The sequence below is a fragment of the Myxine glutinosa genome, chromosome 5 (assembly GCF_964187855.1).
Source record: "Myxine glutinosa chromosome 5, kmMyxGlut1.1, whole genome shotgun sequence".
NCBI lineage: Eukaryota > Metazoa > Chordata > Myxini > Myxiniformes > Myxinidae > Myxine > Myxine glutinosa.
The window spans coordinates 82,003,511-82,030,622 of record NC_136265.1 but is presented as its reverse complement, the minus strand read 5'-3'; the positions used below and the strand labels follow the sequence as shown (position 1 = coordinate 82,030,622).

The 27,112-nt window shown below is 43.2% G+C and overlaps 1 protein-coding gene across 1 annotated transcript; it reads left to right on the top strand.

Moving 5' to 3' along the window:
• Nucleotides 1-20,767: 20,767 nt before the first annotated feature.
• LOC144892319 (uncharacterized) lies at nucleotides 20,768-25,586 on the top strand. The gene is made up of 4 exons (XM_078778226.1): nucleotides 20,768-21,000; nucleotides 21,748-21,888; nucleotides 24,932-24,994; nucleotides 25,093-25,586. The coding sequence occupies exons 1-4, from the start codon at nucleotides 20,850-20,852 to the stop codon at nucleotides 25,335-25,337; spliced, it is 600 nt and encodes a 199-aa protein (XP_078634352.1). The 5' UTR covers nucleotides 20,768-20,849; the 3' UTR covers nucleotides 25,338-25,586.
• The last annotated feature ends 1,526 nt before the right edge of the window (nucleotides 25,587-27,112 follow it).

The following is a 27,112-nucleotide window of genomic DNA, read 5'->3' as shown; positions in this document are numbered from 1 at the left end:
AGATAAAAACTTATTCAGCCCTCTAATTCGCCTTACTTTAGGAAGTATTATTTTTGGCTTTATCATCTCCACATTCTTCTTGCCAGAAAAACAACCTAACTTTTCGATCCCCTTTAATAGCAAAATTTTACCAACAATTATACTAATCCTTGTTTCTTCATTAACACTTTATTTCATGAACAATCATAAATTTTCACACATACCTCCCTTATTTTTCCCCTCTATGTCAGGCTATTTCCCTACCATCTTTCACCGCCTATTCTCATACTATTTCCTTCTTTTCCCTAAAAAGGTTTCTTCATCCCTCTTGGATATTCTATGGTACGAAACCCTAGGCCCAAAATCTATTTCACATAACCTCTCTTCCTCATCATCCCTTTTCAATAAACTATCCCAAGGAACAATTAATAATTATATCACAATCTTTGTTATTACTATTTTCTCTTCCCTCTTAACCTCCACCCTATACTTCTAATGACCCGATAAGCTCCGCGCTCCGCACTCTTAGTAATCTCTAAAATCACTAATAAAGCTAAAAACAACCCAAGGCCCCCAAAAACAATCAGCAACCAACTTTCCCCGTACAAAACGCCTGCCCCAAGAAAACCATTATCCACGCCTCCCTCCCCCAACATGTTCAGAACTCCATTATCTGCTTTCAAATAACCACCATACCCCAAAAATACAACAACCAAAACGCCTAAAACTATCTTTATAAGTACCTCCTTCACAATAACAGTAGGGTACAAATCTAAAACTAATGCAGTACAATAACTAAAAACAACTATCATACCCCCCAGATAAATTAATAAAAGTGAAAGCGACAAAAATGAATTTCCTTTCGCCAAAATAATTAAACAACCAACCAAAGAAACAATAATTAACCCAAGCGCCCCAAAATAGGGGGAAATATCCACAACTAAAATAACTATTCCAATAAGAAATAATATTTCTAAAATTATTATAATTTTCATTATTCTCACTCAACAACTTGAGACCAACGATATGAAAAACCGCTATTGTACTTTGAACTACAAGAACATGACCAAAATTTTCCGAAAATCAGATCCTTTTATTAAAATCGTCAACTCTGCCTTAGTTGACCTGCCTTCCCCCTCTAACATCTCCTATTTATGAAACTTTGGCTCCATTTTAGGACTTTGCCTATTTTTTCAAATCGTTACTGGACTTATTCTTACTATACACTTTTCGCCCTCCATCCACATAGCCTTTTCCTCAGTCGTCCACATTGTCCGTGACGTAAATCACGGGTGATTTATCCGAAACTTTCACATCACTGGAGCATCATTATTCTTTTCTTGTATATTTATTCACATTGGACGAGGAATCTACTACGGCTCTTACAAAAATATCAAAACCTGATACTCAGGAGTTATCTTATTCATCTGTGCCATAGTAACCGCATTCTTCGGTTACGTTCTTCCCTGAGGTCAAATATCGTTCTGAGCTGCCACAGTAATCACCAATCTTCTTTCTGCAGTCCCTATAATGGGAACCCGCATAGTAGAGACAGTTTGAGGGGGCTTCTCTGTAGGAGACCCAACACTTAAACGATTTCTAGTCCTCCATTTTCTTGTCCCCTTTCTAATAATTGCAGTATCACTAACCCATTTACTTTTCTTGCACGAAACAGGTTCAAGCAACCCTATAGGAATAAACCCTAATCTTGATAAAGTACCCTTCCATCCGTACTTCTCTTTTAAAGATATCCTAGGATTTCTAATTACCCTCTCCTTAATCTTCTTAGGCTCCACCCTATTCCCCTATCTTACCACAGATCCGGATAACTTCACCCAAGCCAACTCATTAGTTACTCCCCCCCATATCAAACCAGAATGATACTTCCTATTTGCTTATGCTATCCTTCGAGCAATTCCTAACAAACTAATAGGAGTTTTTGCTCTTATCATATCACTATCTGTTCTTCTTTTTATGCCATTTTTGATCAAATCCAACTTACGATCATTAACATTCCAGCCTTTCATACAATTCACTTTCTGACTAATAATTTCTAATTTTATCCTACTTTCCTGACTAGGAGCCATACCCCTAGAACCCCCCTACACCACCATATCTCAAGTAACTTCATTCCTTTACTTTTTCATTTTCCTTTTCCTGTTCCCCTTAGTCAGCTACAAAGAAAACAAGTACCTAAACTCACGTTATCCCCTTTCTAACCTTTCATTTAGAACATTCACCTTTTATAGTTTCAAACAAAACATTGATTTTGTAAATCAACAATGAGATCCCATCTCTAAAAGGAAACTCAGAGAAACGGAATACTTCCTTACCTTTAATTCCCAAAATTAAAATTCTTATAAACTATTCTCTGCTTCACTACCTATATTGCCCCACCCACCTTTTTGAGGGTGGGTGGGGTTTTTACCCATAACCGTAATATCCCATCATAACCCTTTATCGCCCCCATATTATACACCTTGACCTATCCTGATCGCTAAATGGCTAAACGGACTCCCGTTTAGACCCTTCCTATACTACCCCGCCCCTTCCACAGGGTCGGGTCCTACCCTAATCTGTAAAAATCTCACCATTACCTCTTACCATTTTACATTTTATGCTCCCAATTTTATCTAGCCTGCTTAAATGACCTAAACGGGCTCACCCGTTTAGATTCTGCCTATACTACCCCCCCCCCCCCCCACCTTTTGAAGGTGGGCGGGGCATTACCCATAACCGTAATATCCCATCATAACCCTTTATCGCCCCCATATTATACACCTTGACCTATCCTGATCCCTAAATGGCTAAACGGACTCCCGTTTAGACCCTTCCTATACTACCCCGCCCCTTCCACAGGGTCGGGTCCTACCCTAATCTGTAAAAATCTCACCATTACCTCTTACCATTTTACATTTTATGCTCCCAATTTTATCTAGCCTGCTTAAATGACCTAAACGGGCTCACCCGTTTAGATTCTGCCTATACTACCCCCCCCCCCCCACCTTTTGAAGGTGGGCGGGGCATTACCCATAACTATAATATCCCATCATACCCCTTATCACCCCCATATCATGCACTTCAACACTTTCCTGATTGCTAAATGGCTAAACGGGGCCCCCCGTTTAGACTCCCCTTATACTACCCCTCCCACCTTTCTGAGGGTGGGAGGGGCATTACCCATAACTATATTATCCCATCATAACTCCTTATCGCTCCCATATTTATGAGCTTCCACCTGTCTCTGCCTACTAAATGGCTAAACGGGGCCCCCCGTTTAGACTCCCCTTATACTAACCCCCCTCCCCCCTCCTTTTCTGAGGGAGAGAGGGGCATTACCCATAACTATATTATCCCATCATAACCCCTTATCACTCCCATATTCATGAGCTTCCACCTGTCTTTGTCGACTAAATGGCTAAACGGGGCCCGTTTAGACTCCCCCCATACTACCCCCACTTCCCCCAAGACCAAACACAATGCTCCCCATAACCCTAAACCTCAACATTCCCACAACAACTACCTAAATTCTTATTAGCCCCTGTAAATTAACCTACGATTTGAGCCTCACACATCATCGGCACTTGAACATATTAAGGATTTTAAAAACTCTAAAATCTTTTAAACCCCCCCCCTATAACCCCGCCCGGGGTCAAGGATTTACTTAAATTAACGAAAACATAGAAGAACTCGGTGAACACACTGTTGCTCTTTTTTTCTTGTTTGGGGGGGTCTGGTGGGGGGTTTAAAAGATTTTAGATATCCGATGGTGTCTCCATGAAAGGGTTAATTTTCCATGTGAGCTTCCAAAGGTAAGTGCAATGAGACAATAAATTCTACATCAGGCTTGTCTTCCCCTTACTTCTTCTCGCTGTTAAAAAAAACCTTTTTCAGAGCACTGTGAATTCTTATTACCCCTCGACAGTTGGTTGTTTCAGTTGTTTCACACCTCTTTTCTGGAAATTGGAGAAGCTAGAGCTCTACCGAGAGAGACGATCATTCCTTGTCGGCAGACGGGTAGAACGAAGCATTCTGAATTCAACACAATGTTCATTGAAGTTTGGTAACTGCCGTGAAAAGCAAGGAGCTGACGTTTCGAGTGTTAACCCTTTGTTGGATGGAGCCACACTTTTGATTGAATAAATTTTCCAGAATAATGTTTGATAATGTAGTTTGTGTTTTCTCAAGTGTAATTTGTGTGAAATATTTGTCAATTATCCCATACTTTTCAAAGATGATTTGAATTTTTATGCTTTTTGTGATTTGTCTTCACAGAGAAACAAATGAAACTGATTTCTTGTTCCAACTGTTCCAAGTTGTTTCACCCAGAAGTTTTCAATCCACACATGACTCGGACCATTTGTGATGAAAATGACAAGTTTGGCATTGCGTCTTACAACCGCAGTTGCAAAAGTTGTGCAGAGACATTCAACAGCATCCAAGGAAGTGGGAGATCATACAAGTTTTCTGTGTGCGACAAATCATTTACTCTTTCGTCATCTTTAAATCTCCATCAAAGAATTCACACAGGTGAAAATCCCGTGAACAATGATCCTCAACCAAAAAAGGAGGTGGAGATTTTGAGTTCTGGGAGAACTTCCTCCCTTATACTAAAAACAGAAAGTGGAGAAAATGACAAACGTGATAAATTCCACGAGTGCTCTGTTTGCAGTAAGGATTTTCCAACATCTTCATCATTGAAAATACATAAAAGAATTCACAGAGGTGAGAAGCCGTACAAGTGTTCTGTGTGCAGCAAGGTTTTTCAAGTTTACTCGTCAATGAAAGTACATGAAAGAATTCACACAGGTGAGAAGCCGTACAAGTGTTTTATTTGTGGCAAGGTTTTTGGTCAATGCTCAAATTTATATGTACATGAAAAAATACACAGTGGAAGAAGACCGCACAGGTGCTCTGTTTGCAACAAGGATTTTAGAACTTCCTCATCAATGAAAAGACACGAAGGAACTCATTCAGATGAGAAGCCTTACAAGTGTTCTGTGTGTAGCAAGGATTTTCGAATGTACGCATCAATGAAAAACCATGAAAGTATTCACACGGGCGAGAAGCCATACAAGTGTCCTGTGTGTGACAAAGCGTTTACTTGTGCATCAAGTTTACATAAACATAAAAAAAATACACACGAGAGAGAGGCCTCACAAGTGTTTTGTGTGCAATGAGGATTTTATAACTTCCTCATCATTGAAAACCCATCATAGAATTCACACAGGTGAGAAGCCGTACAAGTGTTCTGTTTGTGGCCATGCGTATGTTTGCTCATCAAATGTATATCACCATCGCAAGGTACACGCTGGAGAGGTGAGAGGGGCCTCACAAGTAAATGTTCTGTAAGTTATGCACAAAAGATTTAGCAAATTCCTCATCAATGAAAAGAGGTGGAGAAATTCACACAGGTGAGAAGGAAAGCCCATAAAGTTACAGGAAAGTGCATAAAGCTGCAAATGCAAACACTTGGGAGTGGCCATTCCAAAAACATTGCCATTAACTCCACACCAAAGCGAGAAGCTAAAAAGGTGTCATCAGTTCCACAACCAATAACTATTAGGTTCCAAACAAATTGAAGAAGATTAAATGAACAGAGCTGGAGCTCAGAGGAGAAGGGAGTCGCCCTCCAGGGTGACTTTCATGAAACATGGGGTAATAACGCTGAAGGAGAAAGATTCCTGAACCAGTTGAAACAAACAAAGCTGGAAGCCAAGGTGGAAAGAGTCCAATCGGGAAATTCAATGCAGTAGCACAAATTAAGAAAAAAATATTTCACTCAGGAAAGAATAAAGGAAATAACAAACAAAGAAAGACTGCAAGCATTTGAAGACATGAATCGGATGACCGAAGAAGAGAGAATTTAAATGTAGATGAAAAACTGGACAAAAGAAGAAAATAGATCTTATTGATCTTAAAATAGATCTTAAAATAGATCTGTGCTCTGTCCCCCAAATATTCCTGCGTGTCGCACAACATCTGCCAGCAACCCTCTTATGGTTAAACTGCCAATATCTAGGCTCTCTGCTCACCTTCACTCTTTCATTCCCCTTTTCTCCCACCTCTGGAACAAACTCCCCCACTCCCTTCAATCCCACACCCCCCTCCAGGTCTTTAAAACAGCTGTTCACCACCATCTCTTATCTTCCCCCATCCAAAACCTTCATCTCTTATACCCCCGCTAATTCACCCCAGATACACTTTTTCGAAATTCCAACTTATTTCCTGGAAGTCCTTGCAGTGTCCATATGCTTTATACCTCTCCCACCTCCCCCCCAAGCCCTCTCCCTCTCACAGTTCTCTCGATGTCCCTGCTCTCAAATGTTGTGTTTGTGTCCTTCCTCCTCTCTCCCCATCTTGTCTACCGCTCCCCTTATTTTGTGTTTTATGTGTTGGTTTGTGTCGGTTTGACTTTTTGTGTGATTAATGTTCGCTCTTTCACGAGCCTCGATCTTGTATACAAGAAAGAAAAAAAATTGTGGGCAATTTTTTACTCAACTGGACCATGTCCAGCTGAGTTTTTGTTGACACCCAGTGTCTGTCGTCTGTCTGTCGTCTGTCAACAATTTGACTTCTACGCTCTAAAAGTCACAAATATTGATTAAATTTGATGAAACTTGTTATGCAACATCTTCAAGACATAAACTCGTTTGGGATTGCATTTTGGCGTTGCACGCCCAAAAATGGGCGTGGCAGGGTGGCCGTGTTGAAAAATCAATTTTTGTCATACGTTTTTAGCACATATAAACTATATAGTTTGTGGTTCAATTATGCATATTCTAACCATATTGATATAGACCAGTTGAGTTCAGGTTCCCTGGAACCTCTTTTTTTTAAATGTTGTAGGTTCCAGGTACGGACTAGATAGCCCTCAACGAGGCCAGGCATTAAATAAAAGAGAAAAAAAAGTGTGTGATGTTTGTTTGTGAGAAAGAGAGATTGAAGCTAGGCCGGTTGCTATAGTTTGAGTGAGACAGAAAGTAAGACCAGCAATCCTGACACGGAGAGTGTAAGATGGTTCCGGGCACCATTTTAACGCTCCTAAGTCAGGGCGGTTGCTGCCGACAACCTACTACCTAAAGTCGTGAGAACGAAAAGTAGTGAGAAAGGAATGTGTGAACCCCCAGGAACAGCTATTCCGAAGAATGTGCCCTGATAAAGTTAATTATAATCGGGCGACACTAAATTCAAGGAAAACAATTTCATCCATCAGAAAATATTGACAGAGGAGGAACTCAAGATAAGAGATGAACAAACTGACAAGGCAATAAGAAATAAATGGTCATCTATATATGGCAAACTACCAACAACGCCAAAATGGAATGAGGGGACATATGGGATGAGATTTCCAGAGTGCGAACTCCCAAAGAAAAGGAGCAACCGTCAGAACTAAAAAAAAAAAATACTGGTGTTGAGCAGGAAATAGAACAGAGAGAGAGGAGAGCTGAAGCAGATGGAATTTCAAATTTGGTTATAATAACAGAGACAGTGATTGGGCAACAGATTGGAGAATTGAATCAGGAAACAAAATTGGAATCTCCACAATAGGATCAAAGATTGACAATAGCAAATGTTGCAGCAACACCTAGAGGAAGAATAACTCTAGGTTACTTCCACAGCTCAAATAGCGCCTTTGCAAACAAAACAAGAAAGAGCAATCAGAGATTGCAGACTCTTGCCAGGACGTGTTTTAGTGGTTTTTAAGGCTTTTGTGTTGAAACAAATACAGCGACCAAACTACATGACCAAGTAGAATGGCACTTAGTGGAGAGCATACCTCCACCTGGTTGGCCATATCACTCAATGGTTAAGAATCACTTAAACAATTCTACTAGCTGGATCTGGATCTTCACCAAAACTGAATCGATTCTTCCTTGTCACACGCACAACCTGTCCAACAGGTTTCGTCCAAATCCATCCATAACTTTTTTGAGATATACCACGATGTATCGTTTTTGGCCCGATCTCCCAATGGTGAAGAATCACTTCAAATATTCTAGTAGCCGGATCCGAATCCAGATCTTCCGCAAAATCTCATCATTTCGTCAGTATCACATACGCTACATCTCTGCCAAATTTTGTCCAAATCTGTCCACAACTTTTGGAGATATTTTGTTCACAAACGGACAGACAATCAGACAGACAGGGGTGAAAACATAACCTCCATCCACCTTTGGTGGTGGAGGTAATGGCAATGTCATTTTTTTTTTTTCTCCACAAATTTATTCCTTGATGACACTCAAGAAATTTAATCTTGATCGGATGAAGTTTTGTACTTGTCGAATTATGACATCATAATGGAGGAAACTATGACATCATCATTAACATATGTTATTTCCCACGGAGAGCTCCTTACAATGAGCCATGTGTCAATTTTTTCTAATGCAGGACTGTCGAAGATATCGAGGTGCAAAGTTTTTCGGTTTTTCCAAGATGGCGCCCACACCTCATGACCTATGACGTCATAATTAACATTTTGAAACTTCTACAGGAGGAGCTGCACCTATCGTGAAAATTTCCTGTCAATCGGACCAGTGGTTGCAGAGGAAATAATATTTATTCTGTGCGGATAAACAAACAAATAAACAGACAAACGGACTCAAATGCAAAACACTCTCCTCCGGCGAGGGGAACAAATAAGAGCATCAAAGATAGGTCACAATGAGGAGGACAATAATGGACAACATCAGAATGAAGAAGAGGAAAAGGAAGTTGACAACAAACAGCACAGGCTTGAAGAGGAGTTAGCTAATAAAATAGAGGAAATCAGACTAATATCACCCAGGCAAACACGGCAACTCCACCGAATAAAAAACAACAAGCGATTGAAGATACAAGTGAGGAGAATAAACCAAGTAGTCACGTAATCTCCCCAAATCAGCCAATTCAGCAGCAATGTATGTGCAAGAGAAAATAACTGGCAAACAACGCAAAAAAGATAGATCTGATAATCTGAATAGAAACAAAACACCACCATGGAAACAATGACTGGAGAAGCAGAGAGACCGACTGAGGAAGGAAACGGGACAAACAGAACAATTCAAGAAGGTAAACAAGTCCAAAGCTCAATAAACGAATCAGACAAATAAAAAATAAATACAACATCGAAAACAATGTGTCAGAACCATTAGCTGCCCATAATAAGCTCCAAATACAACAGATAGCAGGGGAAAAAACTATGATGAGGCCAACGACAGAGGAAAGCAAAATGAACAGTTTGAAAACAACCAGAAGAAGTTCCACAGAGAACTAGGGAAACAGAAACAAAATGTAGCAAGTCCCCTAAAAAAGAGGACCTTGAAAAATTCTGGAAAGGGATATATGAAGACGAGAGAGAACACTGCAAGGAAGCACAATGGATCCGAAACCTGGAAGAGAAGAAACAACATCTCGAGGAAATGCCCCAAGTAATAATTGATGCAGAAATGATAAGACAACAATTTGCAAAGATGGCAAACTTCAAAATCCCTGGGCCACATGGGATAACAAACTTTTGGTATAAACAACTGTATGCTCTCCACCCTCGCTACAATCAAGTATTTAACAAACTCATCAAAGGGGAACAGCTAACGGATCAATGGTTCACAGAAGGCAACAGTGTTCTCATCCCAAAATGTAATGAAGCCCATCTACCCCACAAGTATAGACCAATAATATGCTTAACAACAGCAGACAAAGTTTTAACGGGATTAATTACCGATGAAATTTACGAACACCTCACTCAGCAAGGTACGAACACCTCACTCAGCAAGGAGCTTTAAAGACAGAACAGAAAGGATGTAAGAGAGAATGCTATGGAACGGCAGAAAATTTGTGGAACGACAGAACGACAGATAGATTATTTAACAAGACCAGACGCGAAAACTGCAAGCTTCGACAAACCAACTTATCCACAACCTGGATAGATTACAAAAACCCTTTGATAGTGTCCCACATTCATGGATTATAAAATGCATTCAAGTATATAAAGTTAACCCCCAAATAGTCACACTGATAGAGAAAGCAATGAGGCCCTGGAATACAACACTGATAATACCTCACTTGGAAGGAAAAATTGGGATCCCAGGAGTGAAGATATGACGTGGTATCTTACAAGGTGACAGACAGCCTTTTCCCCCTCCTGTTTTCTCTGGCTCTGGACCCACTGAGTAAACTTATCAATGAACAAGGACACGGATACAATCTAACGTCCAAAATAAAAATGACCAAAGAACTTACAAAGGTGAAGCATCTACTGTGCATGGATGACCTAAACTGTTTACACCGAATGATAACAAATCAGCAGAACAACTCACACTAGTTAAGTTGTACTTGGAGGACATTCTAATGGAATTTGGTCTTGACAAAGGCACCAAATGCTCATTTCTATCTGGTAAAACAAAGAGAACACATAATACTCAATGAAATTACAACAATACAGGAACGAGAAAAGGAAGCATCCTACAAATACCTCAGAAAAGAAGACCCCCCCCCCAGGTGAAACACAAAAAAATGCATAAACGTAATCAGCAAAGAGTGCCTACGTAGCATAAGACTAATTCTGAAATCAGACCGCTCTCCAATAAACAAAATCAAAGCTGTAAACCAACTCGCAGTACCTGGTATTCCAGTACAGGTGTGCAATTATCAACTGGCCACAATGGGAAAACAACAACTTCGACACCAAAACAAGGAAACTTTGAACTATTCATCAACTATTCCTCAAAAACCAATGCATTCCGAGGTTTTACTTGCCGAGAAGAGGAGGAGGCGGCGGTCTGATGTAGCTGAATCAAGTGCACAGAACATTGTGTGTTGGACTAGCGGAGTATGTGAAAAGCTCTGAAAAGACTATCGAATGATATTTGTGCACGGGACACTATACTAATGGCTTTAAGAAAATGGCTGGGTTGAGCCAATCGGACAAATGAATGTTTTGTGGAGTACAAACACAAAATACGAGTCACCTCCTTTCGGTATGTAAAAAAACTCATGTCGGAACAGATGTACACATAAAGACATGATGTTGTCTGCAGTCATCCACTGGGACATCTGTAAACATTTCAACATTCCGGTCCCAGAACAATCATGGAAACGAACCAAATTCCATCTTGAAAATGAACACATTGTGCTCACACATGACAAGATGATCCCATCAAGTGGAGACATTGCAGTCGGACATAGTGCGTCTGTTTAACCTCATCCGATCCATGGGCTGCTGGCTTTCACTCGGATTGATCAAGCCTCCGCATTCAGGTCTCTCACTAATGACAAGCTCCTACAAGATTACCGCATCTCCCTTGAGCTTGGGCATGCCAAAAACCCCAACAAAAACCCTGTCTCTGAGAAATCCATTCAGGAATTGGAAACTGAATTACTCCATCAAGACCCGTTTGGAGGTCCAGTTTCTCCTTGGCAGATTTCCATGGCTACTGCCCAATTAAACTCGCATATCATGTCTCGCGATTTGTCTGCATGGGAAATGTGGACTCAATGTGACCAGCTCACCAACCATCAGATTCTGATCTTGGATCAGAACCTTATCCGAGAGCAGCCTGCCCAACGTTCCAAGAACCATACTTATATGGAGATGTCTTAGTTCCCATCAGCAAACGGTTCTGCCACTCTGACAGCTCATGCTGGAGACCTGGTGTACTTGCACTCAGATGGATCCAAGTCTCGCGCATGGGATCCTTACCTCGTTGTATCTGTGGATTGGAACTGGTGTGATATCCGCAAGCTTGCTGGCTCTCAAATCCGACGCTCAATGTACCATGTACGAAAATCTGAGTGTTACAAGGTACCCATGTGGACCACACCTGCCATCACGCATCCTCACAAAAGTTCCTGTGATGATTCTCTCTGTGATGAAGGCAACTCGGAGGGGCGACCTATCGCTCTCCCCGATCCAACTCATGGACCTCCCATTCTCTCAACTCCAGCTGAACGTGTTCTGCCGCCACGTCCCTCTCCAGCTGTTCTGCCCTCTATGTTTGATCACCCCTGTGAATCCCAGGTTCAACGCCATGGTGATGAAAGCACGGCAACCTGGTCACCTCCTATCAGGAGATCAGGACATCTGCGTTCACTCTCCAAACACTTGGATGACTACGTTCTTGATGGATGAGCAGTTGCACATGTGTCAACCAATGGGCCAGAATAATCCCCATGCGTCTGAGAAGAATCTATCTCGTGATGTCCTCTTTCCGTAAAGTCTGGCATTGTCAGTTTACTCCCATCAGACACATGTACAAATACTGTTCTGGTTTTCCATTTTTTTGTCATGGCCCTAGTGGGGCGGCTTAGCCCAAATATTCAAAAGAATTGTGCATTTTGTGATACAAGCACCAAATTTGGCACACTAGTAGACTATCATATTATGAAAAGATCTGGATATTGGGCCATCTCAGATTCAGAGATTTGATTTTTGCAAGATTTGCAGATTTTGCAAGCTGAGATTGCAACGCCAGGGACGGCCGACTCCTTCCTACGAGCTGCCCACGTCACCCGCACAAGAAGAGCTCATCAAATCACTGCAGCAGCACTGTACATCCTGCAACACCGTGCCTACAACTACTACTGTCTGGGAGAAACCAGGGATGCAGAGGACCTTCCGGAGTTTGAAGACTGGTGTTGCCAGAGAGGAGAAGACATCCCCCAGTTTCACTACTGGGCAACCGTGCTGGAACTAGAACTGTTGGTTCTAGTGTATGTGCGTTCTCTCAGGCAGGGATCGTTAATGATGTACCTCGATGCTCTGACAGAGCTGGTCCCCTGGTTCCATGCACTGGATCACACCCACTATGCTAGGTGGATACCAGTGCACCTGAAGGACATGGCCGAACTCACCATCAAACACCCAGATGTAGCCAGGAAATTCAGGGAAAGCCACTTCACCGTTCAGAAAACACAGAGGGTGTTCTCTTCAATCCCGATTGACCAGGCACATGAGCAGAATAATGCCTGCATCAAAGGAGACGGTGGAGCAGTTGGGCTCACTGACAACCCTAGTGCCCTACGTCGCTGGATGGTTGCGGGACCAGAAGTTGCCAGGGTGATCGAAGAATTCCAGGATGGGAACCAACACTGGAGACGGCAAACAGCAGACACACGTCATCATGATCAGACGCCAAGTGTACAGGCCTCATTTGTGAAAGATGTTCGCTCTCTCGTCGGTGTCATAGAGGAGATGGGCAACCCATTCGAGGAGGAGAGTCAGGATGTAGTCAAACTGGACACAAAGGAGATCGCAGATCCTGCTGCTGTGGAGAACGTGATGAATGCCAAGATGATTGGCCAAGAGCAGTTCGAGGCTTTCACCAGAGAGTGTCTGTTGGACAGAACAAAGGCAGTGGACGCACCCATTCCTCGTAACAAGCTGAAGGTGTTCAGCACTTCCACTCCAAGCAGCCAGAGCAAAGGTCAGCAACAGCTCCCCTCCATCAAGAATGACCGTGAACTCTTCGCACGCCTGTACATTGGCTGCCAGACGAGGGATGGAAAGCTTGAGGAGTTCTTTTGTCACGAGAATCAGGCATGTCCTCCTGCATTGTCTGATGGTGGAAGCCTCTGCACTGGTACCAAGAGTGATCTCCTCACATGCTTGGAAGAAGTCTCCGACGCAAAGACAGAGACTCCTGTCACGACCTGTATTGTGCTTGATGGAGCAGCCATCGTCCAGATGCTGAAGCCGGCTGCATCAAAGACCTTTGAAGAGTATGCACAACAGATCTTCATCCCATATATGTCCACGAAGCTGCAAACAGTGTCACGCCTGGATCTGGTCTGGGATACTTACCTTGCTGATTCACTGAAAGGTAGTACACGTGCAAAGCGGGGACAAGGTGTGCGGAGACGTGTGGTGGCTGCCGCAGCCATACCAGGAAACTGGCAGAACTTCCTACGAGTGGACAGCAACAAGACCGAGCTGTTCAGGTTCCTCTCAGCAGCTCTCATGGAATGGTTTGACCAGGAGGACAAGCAACTCGTCATTACTGATGGAGAGGCAGTGCTCAGCAAGCCACTACTGCCAGATCTGACCTCACTCGCCCCATGTAACCATGAAGAGGCTGACAGTCGGATGTTGCTGCATGCATCTCACGCAGTCCAGCATGGACACCATGCAATACTCATCCGGACTGTAGACACCGATGTTGTGGTGCTGGCAGTGTCCCTGGCACAGGAGTTGCAACCAGAAGACAAACTGTGGCTGGCATTCGGAACAGGCCAGAGTTTCCGATACCTAGCAGCACACGAAATAGCAGCTGGATTGGGACGAGAGAAGGCTCGTGCACTGCCAATGTTCCACGCTCTAACTGGATGCGACACTGTGTCTAGTTTTCATAGACATGGCAAGAACACTGCGTGGGCAGTCTGGACGGTACTGCCAGAACTCACTGAGGCGCTGCTGCTGCTGTCCTCTGCACCTTGTGACATACCAGACGATGCAATGCGCATCATCGAGAGGTTCGTGATCCTGTTGTATGATCGAACCAGCAAATGCACAGACATTGACAAGGCCAGGAGGAAACTCTTCGCAAGGAAGAACAATGTGCAGCTCATCCCTCCAACGAAGGCAGCTCTGGAGGAACATGTCAAGAGGGCAGTGTATCAAGGTGGACATGTGTGGGGTCAGATACTGCTGCCAGCACCAGAGCTCCCTCCACCAACCAACTGGGGTTGGTCAAGGACTGGAGAAGGACAGTACACACCTTACTGGACCAGGCTAACTGAGGCAGCTCACAGCTGCATTGAGCTGGTTTCTTGCAAGTGCAAGAAAGGGTGTGTGAGGCGCTGCAAGTGCAAAAAGGCTGCCCTTCAGTGCACAGCCCTCTGTGTGTGTGAAGGGGACTGCACATGACGATGAGTCAACAACATACATGTACTTGTGGCAATGCTGAACTTGTTAACATGACACTGTTTATGTACACGTATCTTCAGTACCGGTATATACCTAGCCTCAGATACCAGTACACCTAGCCTCAAATACTAGACCATGTAGCATGTCAGTATTATACCTAAGATATTTACAGAACTAAGACATTATTTTCAAAGTATTGTGTTGAATCCAATATTTGCCTAGATAATTTCCAAATAAAATTATATAACAGACTGTGATAGATAATATTAAGTTGAAATTGGTACCATTGGATTCCTTGCCCCCAAAAACATACATTTAGATACCAGAATCAAGTCAATAGCTGCATTACGTCCAGAGATAATAGCAAATGTAGATTTCAAGTGGCGGCCATTTTGAAATCCAATATGGCGGACATAAAGAGAGAATTTCAAGTGGCCCAATATCTGAAAATGTTCGCAACATATTAATGTACATTTGTGCCAAATTTGGTGCTTGTATCACAAAATGCACAACAGGTTTGCTATGCTGCTACACTACCCAGCAATACAGTGTTTAATACTTTCACTTAATTTTGTTGTTGTTTATTCCCAATATTTTGCATTTCTTCTACATCTTGATATATCGTATGTGGATTTTCACTTTTACTCGTCAGCGAAAAATGTAAGTTGGCAAAGAGAAGCTGTTTTTTTTCAAGGAAGGAAAATGGCCACACCAGTATTGGTTGTTGTTGTTTTTCTGTTCAGGACGTGACGTCATCTGACGCTGTTCCACGTATGCTCAGTTGTGCCTTGGTCTCTCACATGTTCTTCCTCTTCACACTCTGATTACAATGGATCCTTTGTGTTTTGTGTGAGCTCCGAATAAACTCGAGCTGTTCCCAGAAGCGGTGTGTGATCCGATGGATTGAGAACACTATGAGGTCTACCTCAGGGAACTGATGCACGTGTCACGATCCACGTCATCACTTTACGTTAAATTCCCGTTTCGACCAACGCACTCAAAATTGCTCATTTCAGGTGAGACATCCACGAAACCGTTGGAGACAGGTTACCTGCTCGTGCTAATAAAAATAGTGGCAATACACCTGGGTGCTCACCTGGTCGAATAAATAGTACACTGCACTGAGTAAAGGTATTTTAAGCCAATTTCAATAGTTGCTAGAAGTCAGGGCAGCATGTAGAATCATATTAACATGATCATAAGACTTTTAACAAACAAACAAACAAACAAAAAAACGATTTTGGAGGGGGTGGGGGGTTGGGGGGGGCCCTCCCTACCCGGAGACCCATCAAGAACCCCCATTTTTATAAATGCTGTGACCAAACATTGGTATATCATGGGTGATGAAGGTTGTGATCATGTTTCATCAAATTTATGTGTGTAGTTCTATTTTGAGAGATCAAACCTCATCCCCATTATATATTCATCACCCTCAGTGGGGGAGTTCTGGTTGTGCGAGTCCCGTTTGGGGAGTTCCGGTGGTTGTGGCGCTTCTCGAGTTGTGTCCTGCAGCGTCAATGCTGCAGTAATTACTCCTAACCTGTTCATCTGCTGTGGTATTGTGATTCGTTTGTTATACTGACATCAAGTTAAGCATGTACTACTGGTGCTGGACCTACTTTGACCCCCTTAAATCACCCATACCCCGATTTTTTTTTTGTTCATGTCTTTTGTTGAAGAAAACCTTTTTGTGAATATAACATTGTTTTTCACGGTTTTGTTTAAATATTATTTAAATATGTTTAAACTTTCCCCTGCAATGTTTTATTCAGTGGTATATCACAACACGCTGTTTTTCTTCCTATTTTAAAGTCTTTTTGTTCAATTTTCTCTTAAATTCATTCCACTTCAAAAAAATATTCAATCTCTTACAATTCTTCCTCCCTACATGCTCCAAACTCACCTTCATTCCACCCCTCCTCTATCGTTTTTAAACGGATCTCTGACTTGTAAATCACAATAAACCCAATTTGTTATAAATGTTCGTTTTTCATTAATCATCCACTTTCTAAACTCCCCCCACACACCTCCCCTCCAAAACTCCCCCCTCACACCTCCCCTCCTAAACTTCCTCCTCACATCTCCCCTCCTAAACTTCCTCCTCACACCTCCCGTCCTAAACTCCCTCCTCGCACCTCCTCTCCTAAACTCCCTCCTCCCTTTCAATTTCCCCTCCCCGGACCTCCCCTCCTAAACACCCCACTCATGCCTCCCCTCCAAATCTCCCACTTTTCCCCTCCTCTTCAAAACTCCCGCCTCCCCCCTCCACTTCAAAACTCCCCCTCGCCCCTCCCCTTAAAAACTCCACCTCACTCCTCCTCTTCAAACTCCTCCCCTACCCCTCCCATTTAAAACTCGTCCCCCAACCCTTCCCCTTAAAATCTCCCTCCCCACTAAACCCCCCCCCCCCCCGATCATCTTTCTCCAATTCTTCCCCCTTCCCCTCAAAGCTGCATTCTCCCCACTTTGTCTCACTTCTGTCTCATACCTCCACCTCCTCCATCCTTCTACTTTCCTCTGCCCCTCCTCAAACAACCCCTCACTGTGCCTCATCCCATCACCATCAAACCTTTTGTCCTCCTCATCCTTCCCTTTCTTGTAACTCTTTTGCAATCTCTGACACACTATCAACAGCTCTCCCTACCTCCCCCTCTCATCCTTCATCTGACCCCACCCCTCCCCTCCCTTGTCCTGCACCCGATGCTCCCCTCCATCTTCATTAATGGTATGGACCTCAAATATCTGGGGCCTTCGCTCAAACCTGATTGATCTCTCCATTCAGGTTGCTTCTGACAGTCCAGACTTGATCTGCTTAACAGAAAGTTTCCTCCTTCAAGATGTCTCTGATTCCTTAATATCTCTTCCTGGTCTCCCATCTCTCCTGCCTCTGACATCAACTCTTCCTGGGAATTCTTCCAAAGTAAATTGCTCTCTCTCATGCACAGATTTATCCCATCTCGTCTTCAGTTGTCATACCCTTACTCCTGTCCATGGTACACTGAATCATGTGGTGAGGCACTTGCTCTGAAACAACTTGCCTTTGCCTCTTGGAATGCAAATCCAACTGAAGGCAATCTCAGTTCCTTCCACCAAGCTCGGAACAAGTGCGTGTGTATCCTCAGGAGTGCCAGGAAGCACTATCTCTCCACACTCAAGAATGATCTCTCAAACCTGTCTCCTTCCTCCAAATCCTGGTGGCGTCTGGTCAAATCTGTTTCTGGTGTTTGTTCCCCCTCCATCCCCTCCCTAACCTCAAATGGCTACACAGTTGACACCACACGGGACAAAGCCGAATGCCTCAACTCTGTGTTTGCCTCAAAGTCTTGTGTCCCAAACCCATCTCTCTCTGTACCCACCTTACCCAGTCATACCCAGCTGATCCTGGACTCTGGGTCGTTCTCTCCTGACAAGGTGGAGAAGTTTTTGTCACACCTCGACTCTGATTCTGCAACTGGACCTGACGGCATCAGCCCACGGGTCCAAAAATCCTGCTCTGCCGCTCTATCTCACCCTCTCTCTGTTCTCTTCACCTTCTCTTTGCTCAAGGTCACTGCCAGCATCTTGGAAATCAGCAAACATTGCCGCTTTGCAGAAAAAAGGTGCAACAACAGATCCTTGCAACGACAGACCGATCAGCCAGCTCCCAATTTATCAGCAAAGTCATGGAATCCATCATTGCTTTGGATATCAAATCCTTCCTCTTCTCCAATGGCTTGATCTCTGATCATCAATTTGGATTCAGACCAGGTCATTCTACTCTGGACATGCTGCTTCTGCTGTCTCAACAATGGATGGAGGTCCTCAATGCCAAACAGGAAATCAGAGCTGTCTCCCTTGACATATCACGTGCCTTCGATACGGTATGGCACCCTGCTCTGCTCACCAAACTCTACTCCTATGGTATCCATGGAAATCTCCACGCATGGCTTGCGGACTTCCTCTCTGGTCGTAGTCAACGTGTGGCCCTGAATGGGTTTCTCTCATCTCCCTTTCCTGTTCAGGATGGAGTTCCCCAAGGCAGTGTTCTGGCCCCTGTGCTTTTTCTGGTCTTCATCAAGCTCCATATCTCAACCGTCAGATCGGCAGTCTGCAGCCTCCTCACACTCTGCAGACCTGGACAAAATCACAGACTGGTCAAACAAGTGGAACATGTCTTTCAATCCTGACAAATCTCACACTATTACTATGTCTCTCCGAAAAGACCGACTGGACAACGCTCCCATCTACTTTCTCAACTCTCCTGTCCAAGAAGTTCTGTCACTCAAGCTTTTGGGTCTCACTATCTGCCATGATATTTCCTGGGAAAACCACATTTTCAAGCTGGCCTCAAAAGGCAGGCGCCGACTGGGCATCCTCCATCGTGCGAAGTCCTTTCTTCGTACACCTGAGCTCCTCACCACATACAAGGCTTTCATCCGCAGCTCAATGGAATACTGTTCTCCCCTTTGGGCCGGTGCTCCTGCCTCACACCTAGCTCGTCTTCACGTTGTTGAAACCAAAGCTTTCAGAATCATTGGAATCTTCCGCGATGAAGCTAACTCCGAGGGCCTTTCACTCACTCACCGCAGGCAGGTTGGTGGTCTTTCTGTCTTCTACCGACTGCTCTACGGCCTTGCTCCCCCAGCTCTTTCTGTGCTCTGTCCCCCAAATATTCCTGCAGGTCGCACAAGATCTGCCAGCAACCCTCTTATGGTTAAACTGCCAAAATCAGGACTCTCTGCTCACCTTCACTCTTTCATTCCTCTTTTCTCACACCTCTGGAACAAACTCCCTCACTCTCTTCAATCCCACTCGTCCCTCCAGGTCTTTGAAACAGCTGTTCACCACCATCTCTTATAATCCCTCATCCAAAACCTTGATCTTTTCTGCCCCCGTCAATTCACCGTGGATCCACTTTTTTTAAATTCCAACTTCTCTCCTGGAAGTCCTCGCAGTGTCCACGTGCTGTACACTTCTCCCCGCCCTTCCCACGCCTCCTCCCACCCTCCCCCTTCCCACACCTCCTCCCACCTCCCCTTCCCACCCCTCCTCCTCCCCCCTTCCCACGCCTCCTCGTCCCACCTCCTCCCCCCTTTCCCATGCCTCCTCAACCCCAAGCCCCCACCCTCCCACAGATCTCCCGATGTCCCTGCGTTCAAATGTTGTGTTTGTGTGCTTCCCCCTCTCTCCCCTTCTTGTCTATGGCTCCCCTTATTATATGTTTTCGGTGTGTGTTTGATTTTTTTTGTTTGTGATTAATATTAGCTCTTTCACGAGCCTCGAAAAAAAAATGTCGTGAACAAATGGAAGTTCCAAGATACAAAATATCAGTTTGGCCAAGTTTGGTCACAATCTTGTCAGCAGTTTTGGAGAAGTTGTAAATGTAAACGGACTGACTGAGTGATTGACGCAGACGGACTGATGCGTGGTGACTGTCTGCCTGACACATACTGACTGTGACTGACTGACACGTATTGACTGATGGACGGTGGGATTGACGGGGCAACTGACTGAGTGACTGACTGATGCAGATTGATTGATGGAGTGACTCGGTGACTGACGACTGACTGAAGGAGTGAGTAAAGCGGAGTGACTGATGCACGTTATGATGGCGTAACTGACTGACGGATGACGCGTCATCCCAGAATCTCCCCTGCACTCCATGCCAGGTGAGATAAAAATGAATGAATCACTGCAGAAAACATTTTGATGGAGAACAGTCGGAAATCTCTTATTGTCCAATTTTAAAGTTCAAGATTCAAATACGAGCTGTGTTTCCTCGGTTGGGGTTCGATCAGGAATTTCTGTTCGTTTTTCAAACCAAAACCCGAATATTTGTGACGAAATGTGGCGAATGTAGCATCTGTGGCGAATCTGCGGATTGGAATTAAACAACACCCGAATATTTCTGACGAATCAGCGGATTTGAATCGATGGATTAATTATTTTCCGGAACGGTGAAGTGAACTCACTGTCTTCACTCACATTGTTGTGTGTATTGTGAGGGATTGTACCACACTGTACTCTTTACTTCACTGTACTGTTCGCCATGAATGGAGATCTCTCCGGTGAGGATAACAGGTTGAACCCTCCGGGATCCTCGAGTTTCTCCGATGGAAGGAACTTGGTCGGTCCTGAAGATTCTCACTCGGACTGCAGGTTCAGGATCGCTCGACCTGAGGAGAACAAGTCCGGACACGGTGCGTGATGTTTACTGTTTAAATACATTTACATGGGGAATCACACCATGTACGGGGAGGGTTCACTCGTACAAGATGGTGTCGATGTCCTGATCGGGTTCACTCGTACAAGATCGTGTCGATGTCCTGATCGGGTTCCCTCGTACAAGATCGTGTCGATGTCCTGATCGGGTTCCCTCGTACAAGATCGTGTCGATGTACGAATAGGGTTCACTCGTACAAGATCGTGTCGATGTCCTGATCGGGTTCCCTCGTACAAGATATTGTCGATCTCCTGAGCCGGTGATTTCGATTCCTGAGCGCAGATTCGTTAATGGATGATTTTAAGAGACGTGCTTTTGTTTCCTCCTCTTCCCTCAGATTCTACAAAACTACTCCCTCCTTTATCTTTGTTATCATCACCTCGACACCTTTTCTCAGTTTTGGTGCTGAGTGTATTTATTTATTTTTTGTTGCTTGTGAACGTCAGCACCACGTAATGACAGACTGATGGGGGTGGTAAAGGTTTTTCGATGCAGGTGAGGACTGTTTAAATACATTTACTGTTCTTTATAAAAACTATTTAAAGTTGATTGTGAATTGGATGTTTTTATTTTCAGATTTTATTGTGAAAGTGGAGTCTAAATTCATCGATGATTACACCTCACTTGTCAAAGATCCGAAGAACAATAGTTATAAAAATAATAATGATAGTTTTAATCACACAAATGCCTCTGTTTAAGAAACAAATTGTCGAATGCTTTCCAGGTGAAGCTCATCTCAGGACGATGGAAACATTCCAAAGTTATTTTCAGATGTCCCGTGATACTTTTAGCAATGAGCAGGTAAAGCAGGAACCACGTGGTGTTCCTCCCATGGAGTCCAGCAAAGCTGCTTACCTGCTCCACGGTAAGCAGCCTTTATTTCTGGCCTTTATTCCAGATTGATCAGACACATAAAGACAGCGTTTCAAAAGTCTTTGTTTCACTAAAATCCACTTTGGAAATAGCATTGGAAATATCAAATCAAGTGAAATTACTGGGACTTGACAGGTTTGAAAGAAAAGTTTGTGACGATCTAAACATGTGAAACGAGAACGGCCCTTGGTGGAGCATATACCTCTGCCAGGCTAACGTTTTACCTTTTGTCAAATCTTATGCGCCAGATCTGGATTTGGACCTGAACCAAAATGTAATCGGCCTGTTCTTGTTGTCCAATCAACTCATCCACCTGGTTTTGTCATAAGTCGTCCACAACTTTTTGAAATATCAGGCTATATATCATTTTGGCCCTATCACTCAATGATGAAGATTCACTAAAAATTCCCTGATCCGGATTCAAATATTCAGCAAAATGTAATCACTTCTTCTTTGTCACACAACCAACCTGTCCACCAAATTTTGTCCGAATCCGTCCACAACATGAAGATATCCTGTTCACAGACCGACAAACAAATAATTGAAAAATCACTCAAAGAGCGACACTTGGCAAAAGAGAACAAAGTAGAATGACACTCGGGAGAGCATCATTTTCACCTCACAAATAGTTGGTGGTTGGTTTCAGTAAGCTGATATGAAAATCCTATTCAAATTTCAAGTCAATCGGATGAAAATTGAGGATTTTAGAAGTTCGAAAAAAGTGATTGACCTTTTGGCCTATGTTGACCTTTTGACCTCAAAAATAAATATGATTTTGTCGAACCACCAGCTCTAGCATTTGGTGAAGTTTCGTGAAGATCGGTTTAAAATTGTGACATGTCGGCAAGTATCAGTGAGCGAACAAACAAACACACAAACAAACAAACACACAAACAAACAAACACACAAACAAACAAACACACAAATAAACAAACACACAAACAAACACACAAACAAACACACAAACACTCGCACAAACACGCACACGCAAACATACACAAACAGACACACACACACACACACACACACACACACACACACACACACACACACACACACACACACACACACACACACAAAGCAGAGTGATCAACATACTTGTCAAAAAATTATTTTATTTTGCCAAGTAAAAAATATATTTTCCAGAGCACAATACTTGCAAAATCCAAATAAGCATGTTGCCATGGAAACGGCAATTTTTGTAATTTGGGAAATTTGGCATGTTACATGATAGAATGTTACATGTTCGTTAGTATTTACATGTCAGAATGTCATCACAAATTTGGCTGTTAAATTTTCAAATTGATGCCTAATAGGTGTTTTACATGTTTTGAATGGCAATTAACCTGAACTTTGACTAATTTTGACAAGATCTCATCCATAAATACTACACATGTGTACAAATATGATGTGCAAGTTTCAATCTGATATCTTGAAAAATTCCTGAGGTTTGGAAAAAATAAAATCAGAAAAATATCCCATTTCATTTCATGGATGTGAAGTTCTTGTCATGGACACCGTCTTCTCTTTGCCACTTGAGATTTGACTCTTTGCCATGTGGCACTTGTCTCTTTGCCACGTGAGAATTGCTTATTTGCCATGTAAGAATTGTCCCTTTGCTGTGTGGGACATGCCTCTTTGCCACGAAAGAATTGTCCCTTTGCCTCGTAAGAATTGTCCCTTTGCCACGTAAGAATTGTCCCTTTGCCACGTAAGAATTGTCCCTTTGCCACTTAAGAATTGTCCCTTTGCCACGTAAGAATTGTCCCTTTGCCACGTAAGAATTGTCCCTTTGCCACGTAAGAATTGTCCCTTTGCCACGTGGGACTTGTATCTTTGCCATGTGGGACTTTTCTCTTTGCCAAGTGGGACTTTTCTCTTTGCCACGTGGGACTTTTCTCTTTGCCACGTGGGACTTTTCTCTTTGCTACGTGGGACTTTTCTCTTTGCCACGTGGGACTTTTCTCTTTGCTACGTGGGACTTTTCTCTTTGCCACGTGGGACTTCTCTCTTTGCCACGTGGGACTTGTATCTTTGCCATGTGGGACTTTTCTCTTTGCCAAGTGGGACTTTTCTCTTTGCCACGTGGGACCTTTCTCTTTGCCAAGTGGGACTTTTCTCTTTGCCACGTGGGACTTTTCTCTTTGCCACGTGGGACTTTTCTCTTTGCCACGTGGGACTTTTCTCTTTGCCACGTGGGCCTTGTCTCTTTGCCACGTGGGACTTGTCTCTTTGCCACGTGGGACTTGTCTCTTTGCCACGTGGGACTTGTCTCGTTGCCACGTGGGACTTGTCTCTTTGCCACGCCGGACTTGTCTCTTTGCAACGTGGGACTTGTATCTTTGCCATGTGGGACTTTTCTCTTTGCCAAGTGGGACTTTTCTCTTTGCTATGTGGGACTTTTCTCTTTGCCACGTGGGTCTTGTCTCTTTGCCACGTGGGACTTGTCTCTTTGCCACGTGGGACTTTTCTCTTTGCCACGTGGGACTTTTCTCTTTGCCACGTGGGAATTTTCTCTTTGCCACGTGGGACTTTTCTCTTTGCCACGTGGGACTTTTCTCTTTGCCACGTGGGACTTTTCTCTTTGCCACGTGGGACTTTTCTCTTTGCCACGTGGGACTTTTCTCTTTGCCACGTGGGACTTTTCTCTTTGCCACGTGGGACTTGCCTCTTTGCCACGTGGGACTTGCCTCTTTGCCACGTGGGACTTGCCTCTTTGCCATGTGGGACTTGTCTCTTTGCCACGTGGGATTCTTTCTATTCCACGTGGGACTTTTTCTATTTGACATGGTGTTTACAATCAATAAATCAGACAATTTAGTGCATACTTTATTTTTGCCTTTTTTCTGTGAGTTGCCTCGTTCTGATTTTTATTTCTGTGTCAGATTTGGTTTTTCGTTTCCTGTCACCGATTTCCTGAATTCTGTCCATTTCTCCAAAACTAAACACTTGCTGTCCAGAACTGAATTGGGAATTTTCGTGAATTTGGAAGTACTATTTAAAGTTGAGTTTGAATGGGGTGTTGTTATTTTCAGATTTTATTGTGGAAGTAAAGGTGGAGTCCGAGTTCATTGACGATTACCCCTCGCTTTTCAAAGGTGTGGAGAACAACAATATTAACAAAAATAATTATCTTCAGTGATGGTTCTAACACATGCCTTCCTGGGAAAGCAATACATTGTCAAATGTTTTGCAGATGAAGTGCTTGTGGGGGAGATGGAAACTTTCCAAAGTTATTTCGAGACTTCTCAAGATGCTTTGAGCAATGAACATGTGAAGGAGGAACCACGTGATTCTCTTCCCATGGAGTCCAGCAAAGCTGTTCAGCTGCTTGAGGGTAAGCCAAACTTCATGATGAACATTGAACATATCACATGGTTTTTACTTGTTTGTTTGTTCTTTTTCAATGATGAAACCTTTTTGTTCCAAACTCTAGAATAACAGATCCATTAAATTGTGGTCAACCAAGTGAGCTTGTTTATATTCACTGGACATGGATATCAGTTGCTTATAAAATACCCAGATTTATACAGGAATATTAGTTGTGTTAAATACAGAGGAATTTTAATGCAATTTGTATTTCTGGCCTTTGCTCAGGATTGATTGGACAAATTAAGCCAAGTTTGAAGAGTCTCTGCTTTATTAATGTACACCTTTGAAATAGCATTGGAAATAAATCGAGTGACATGACTGGGACTTGAAAGGTTTGAACGACAAGTTTGTGACTATCTAAACATGTGAAACGAGAGGCGTGTTGCCACGTGGGACTTGGAGCATCACTCCGTATCAATTGCCCAAAAATAATTCAAAATCCTCTGATCGAGGTCCACAATGTTGCACTCACCTGCACCGTGTTTGGATAACTTGCTGTGGAAGTGCGTTCTCCAAATCAGTTCCATAACTATCTTAAAACATCTACTATCTGATGTTTCCTTCACCACAATGTGATAAACCTGGAACTTTTCCCGGAACGATAAACCTGGAACATATTTTGAATCATTGGTAGCCTCTCCCAGCTAAGCTTGAGTTGTGCATCACACCATTCATGCTCAATCTCATCTCACCATTTCTGTCTCTCCTATTGGACACTAGTTTGTGCTTTGACTGCATTCTAGATTCCATTCCTGATTGCTGTTTTGATTTTCTCTGGAAACCTTTCTTAGCATTTCACGTACCTCAGCCTCAGCCCAAAAATTTCAGGTACCTCAGAAAACACTTTAGCCCATTGCATGAAAAACGGTGGTTACATCTCTCACAGATAACCTGCAGAAGATCAAAAAATGCTCCCACACCTGAAGCATGAGTTTTACCCCAGGAAGACCAAAACACTTACAGTACTTCTCTGAAAGGATAAACCATCCAACTCTCATATGTACTTCTTGGATTAAGCTTGTGCTATTTTGAAAGAAGTTTATTTTTGACAACTTTGTTGGTGTCACCATTCCCGATGGTGTCTCCATGAAAGGGTTAATTTTCCATGTAAGCTTCCAAAGGTAAGTGCAACGAGACAATAAATTCTACATCAGGCTTGTCTTCCCCTTACTTCTTCTCGCTGTTAAAAAAAACCTTTTTCAGAGCACTGAATTCTTATTCCCCCTCGACAGTTGGTTGTTTCAGTTGTTTCACCCCTCTTTTCTGGAAATTGGAGAAGCTAGAGCTCTACCGAGAGAGACGATCATTCCTTGTCGGCAGACGGGTAGACCGAAGCATTCTGAATTCAACACAATGTTCATTGAAGTTTGGTAACTGCCGTGAAAAGCAAGGAGCTGACGTTTCGAGTGTTAACCCTTTGTTGGATGGAGCCACACTTTTGATTGAATAAATTTTCCAGAATAATGTTTGATAATGTAGTTTGTGTTTTCTCAAGTGTAATTTGTGTGAAATATTTGCCAATTATCCCATACTTTTCAAAGATGATTTGAATTTTTATGCTTTTTGTGATTTGTCTTCACAGAGAAACAAATGAAACTGATTTCTTGTTCCAACTGTTCCAAGTTGTTTCACCCAGAAGTTTTCAATCCACACATGACTCTGACCATTTGTGATGAAAATGACAAGTTTGGCATTGCGTCTTACAACCGCAGTTGCAAAAGTTGTGCAGAGACATTCAACAACATCCAAGGAAGTGGGAGATCATACAAGTTTTCTGTGTGCGACAAATCATTTACTCTTTCGTCATCTTTAAATCTCCATCAAAGAAATCACACAGGTGAAAA

Excerpts from the sequence above, each read along its gene's own strand:
- LOC144892319 (XM_078778226.1), top strand. The coding sequence starts at position 20,850 with ATGAATGGAGATCTCTCCGGTGAGGATAACAGGTTGAACCCTCCGGGA. Across the intron at positions 21,001-21,747 it reads GGAGAACAAGTCCGGACACG|GTGAAGCTCATCTCAGGACG; the intron begins GTGCGTGATGTT and ends AATGCTTTCCAG. Across the intron at positions 21,889-24,931 it reads AGCTGCTTACCTGCTCCACG|ATTTTATTGTGGAAGTAAAG; the intron begins GTAAGCAGCCTT and ends TGTTATTTTCAG.